We start from the raw sequence: 4,151 nt of genomic DNA, 5'->3' as shown, positions 1-4,151 counted from the left end.
GAAACCACGTAGAGGAGGATGCAAGAAATGGAACTCTCGCATGACCGGCTTGGCCGCCACTTACCGGGTGGCATGGAAGCGCTTCTAGAACATTCCATTCGCCCCCGGCCAGTTTCTGATCCAGCAGCTCGATCGTCAATCCTCACTCCAATGCTGCGGAAGGAAATTGGACTCGCCTAAATCGACCAAACCAGTATGAAGATAAGAGGCAGGTGTTATACCGAACAGTCGAACTATGAGTTGCGCGACCACCGGAGAACAAGACATTGCAACCGCCGGCTGCTCCGGCCTGCACCCTGCAGAGCCAAATCTACTGATCAACAGTTCTACCACACGCAGAGTAAACATTTCTGCTAGAAATAGGACTCCCAAACCAGCGCAGACAGCAGTGCACCTCGTCGCCGCCCAAATCCGATAAACAAAGCACCAAATTTCACGAATCAATCGATCGATCTTTCAGTGAACCGCAGCTCCTCATGGGACAAGGAATAGTTAATTTCAAAAATTGCATGCAGGCAGGGATTGATCGACCGCAGGCGCCGAGTCGCAAGCTACCACGAAATCGAAGGAGGAAGCCTGATCTGATCCTCTCCGCCGCGGAGATCATCCATCTGCAAAGGCCGTCCATCGGTCGATCGGCCGAGATCCAGCCAAGCCAGCTAGCAACTGTGGAACAAAATAAATTCAGTTAAGAATTCGGAAGCCGACGTGGATGGATTCAGCTCCAGCCAACAAGTCTTATTGCAAGGATGAAACTTTTACAGCAAGATCGATAGTGATAGCGATTCCTCCCGGCGAGAGGAAGGAGAGGACTGCTAGCTCGACCTACAGGCTACCCCCTAGCAATCACTTGAATTACAAGATGGTTGGTCCCTCTCCCCTCTCATCTCTCCTCATCTATTCCTTCGTCCGGCTGCTGCCGCTGCGCTCTCCAATTGGCTCCGTCGCGGCGTAGATCTCGCTTATCAGGCGGTAGCGCTTCACCCTCCGCTGCCTTCCGGCCACCTCGTCGTCCTCATCTTCCTCCCAGTCCACGCAACCGCCAGGAATTATGGCGCCCTTAGCCGGCGGCGCCGTCGGGGTGTCCACGGAACGGAGGTAGGAGAAGGACCCGCCCGAGGACGCGCTGCTCTCGCTGAGGCGGATGAGCTGCTCGGCCACGTCGAGCTCGAGCGCCGTGAAAGCCTCCTTCCCCGCCAGTGCTGGCGCCCCGGCCTTCTTCGTCTTCTGCTCCGGCCCCATCTTCCGTTTCGCCGGGGGTGCCTCGCACTGTAGGAATTTCTTGGACGATTGGTGTGGCTGGGTTGCCATGGACGCGCGCGTTGGCTAATTTCGCCTCCTCTCTCTCGTCTACTCTTTCTTTGGTTGCTAGTTAATATTCCTTGTCCTTTCCTCTTGCTCTTGAGAGGAAGACTTGGGTTTTATTCTCTATTCTCCCTTGTTTTTTTGGATACGTTTAATTATTTCCATGGGTGGCTAACTGGCTATGCATAAATGTTCCTATAGCCTGGAATTGATTTGGCCTGACCAAGATTTGACATCTGCGTAATCTAGTGTAAATGTGCGCGTTTTCGTGTGGACGCGTCACGTGTGACATGTCGTGAGTTTTGGGTGGATACAGCGTGTAGCGCGTCCAATCGGCTATCTAGCACGTCGTCAGATCAGACCACTATCGGCACGCTCGGCTGGAGGTCCCACACGGCTCTATAAAATCCGTGATTATCTGTACATTTTGTCATAATCTAGGATTAACTTGTTTCTGGTTAGTTTCATACACATTGTTATCGTTGGATATTCACACGAGTAGGTTGACATGGATTTAAAAATTCGGACTAGTGATCAAACCAATGAGGTTTGTCGATTCAGGTTTTTACTGATTGGTCTGCTGGTTTACCAGTTCAATGTGTGGTTTTTTAGCCCCTAAAATATGTATTTAGCAACAAATACTCCAAGCAACATCTTAACCCAAATGTTAGAGATCTGATGTTAAATTTGTAAGGATTCTCAGTGAACGCCCTCATGCACGTCGAACTTGACGCACGAATTCTAATGTCTTCGTAGTGCATGCAACCTTTGAGCGAACTGCGAGATGACAACAATAATTGGTTAACTAATCACAATCTAAGCGAACACATTTGGGGATGGCAATTTCTGTTTTTAGGGCACCACAATTCTCACCAGTTTTTCGTTGATATAGCATGGCAATTTCCTGCGGCCAGCATGGCAATTTTCATCATTTTCTTTTCCAGGTTGGCAATTCTTCATGCTGCAATCATGGAATATCCCCCAAAACGCATGGCAATTAGGGCCTGTTCGGATGTCCCCTAGCTTCTCTAAATCCTGAAATCTCGCTTCTGTTTTCCAATTCCAGCTTCTTCGACGGATTGTGATCGATGGAAAAGCGTTCGGTTGGCTCGCTTCCGCTTCTCATTCGCGCCAGCAGGCCAGCCTGCCTGGGCGGGCTAGAGCCCAGTCAGCTCAAGAGGTAGACAGGAGGAGAGAGGATGGGCTTGGCCCAGATCGGAGGGAAAAGGTAACGAATCGGTATGTGAGTCACTTGGCGGTGGCATTACTTCATAAATTAGGCCAATTCCAGATCTCACTTTTCCTGGGATGACCAGAACCGCCGCTTCAGTTTTTTGCACATCGGCCACCCTCAGATCTGGGAAGCTAGCTTCCTGGAGTTGGACTGTTCGGTGCAACTCCCCTGGGGATTTACATGATCTGGAAGCTAGGCTATTGCCGAACAGGCCCTTACTCTGCTACAACATAGCTTTTTTCTACCACTCGTTTTATACAACATGACAGCTTTTACTTTATAACATGGTAAATCTTTATGTAATCGCATGATAATTTTATCATTTCACATGGCAATTCTGAAGCGTTGGCTAGGAGTGATGTTTTTTAGCGAACAAAATTGTAGTTCTCTCCTACCTAGCTAGGGGAATGATATTTCACTTTGGTGTCTTCCCTGCGGGACGTCAACGCGTTATCGTGGTCTTATTTTAAAATATGTGCAAAAACATGAGAGAGCGGCCAGCTTTAGCATCTTAATGAATGATATGGCTGAATGTACTAACTAGACCAAACTACCTACAGGAAACGGTAGATTGTAACACACATACTCATAAAGTCACAAAGTCACAATTTCACCAATCATAACACACAAATCGAACATAGAAGCAGCAACCCCAATCCCATTCTGCAATCTGCAATTATCTAGCAGATGACCACAGGACAAACAACGACATACACCATTACACATACAGTTTACACATGGAGGAGATAGTGGATGCACCTCGAGCATAATAGTGAAGAACATACCTCCTGCTCGCATCGGTGCTGAGTCGGTGCCTTGGTCCTGCTCGTGAATTCCATAGTCCTTTGTTGGAGGCTGGAGAAGCAGCGACAATCGCATCCTTTGGCATGAGAGTGTAGACTCAAGTTGTGTCAGTGGCGTCCTGGCCTAGAGAAGGCAGGAGCATGGACTTCAGCTGTGTGTCAGTGTATGTGACGTGCGAGAGAAGAGACAAGAGAGCGAAGTGGTCAGCGACTCAGCTAGCTAGGTACTGCTGGTGGCACTCCCGCTTGACCGCCCCTCCTCTGATTCGTCCACCGTCGAGCCATGGCCACATGTGGGTTACGATAGGTGCATTGGCTATAATATAAAAAAATTCCTACGTGCAGATCAACCGGCACTAGTAGAAAACAGGGCTTTGGTTTGGGCATGGCAATCCCATTAGTCCCGGTTCAGTCATGAATCGGGACCCATGGGGCATTCGTCCCGGTTCATGAGTCCAGGGGGCCGGCCGGAGCCTCGTAGGCATTGGTCTCGGTTCGTATGGACCAATTTGTCCCGGTTCTAGTTACGAACCGGTACCAATGGGCCTCGCCCCTGGTCCATAACCGTTGGTCCCGGTTCTTGGTTTGAACCGGGACAGAAGGCTGGGCTTTAGTCCCGGTTCCAGCCACGAACCGGGACAAATGAGTTGCATATATATATCCCATCGCCGCACCAGAGCACTCCACAGTGCTTTGTTTTTTCTAACCGGCAAGGAGAGAGCATTTGAGTGCTCTAGCTCATCTCCTATGCACATGAGGTGTTCGATGAAATGGCCGAGCCACACTAGTTAAGCTTTCTCCTCTCGAAG

General features: G+C 49.7%; 1 protein-coding gene across 1 annotated transcript; it reads right to left on the bottom strand.

The window, feature by feature from the left end:
* Nucleotides 1-767: 767 nt before the first annotated feature.
* Nucleotides 768-1,330, bottom strand: LOC125530087. The gene has a single exon (XM_048694475.1). The coding sequence runs from the start codon at nucleotides 1,309-1,311 to the stop codon at nucleotides 898-900; it is 414 nt and encodes a 137-aa protein (XP_048550432.1). The 5' UTR covers nucleotides 1,312-1,330; the 3' UTR covers nucleotides 768-897.
* Between the last annotated feature and the right edge of the window lie 2,821 nt (nucleotides 1,331-4,151).

Source organism: Triticum urartu, unplaced genomic scaffold, assembly GCF_003073215.2.
Source record: "Triticum urartu cultivar G1812 unplaced genomic scaffold, Tu2.1 TuUngrouped_contig_606, whole genome shotgun sequence".
Taxonomy (NCBI): domain Eukaryota; kingdom Viridiplantae; phylum Streptophyta; class Magnoliopsida; order Poales; family Poaceae; genus Triticum; species Triticum urartu.
The sequence above is the reverse complement of the archived record's forward strand: the minus strand, read 5'-3'. Positions and strand labels throughout refer to the sequence as shown.

What these genes read in the sequence shown, in the direction of transcription:
- LOC125530087 (XM_048694475.1), bottom strand. Translation starts at nt 1,311, where the DNA reads ATGGCAACCCAGCCACACCAATCGTCCAAGAAATTCCTACAGTGCGAG.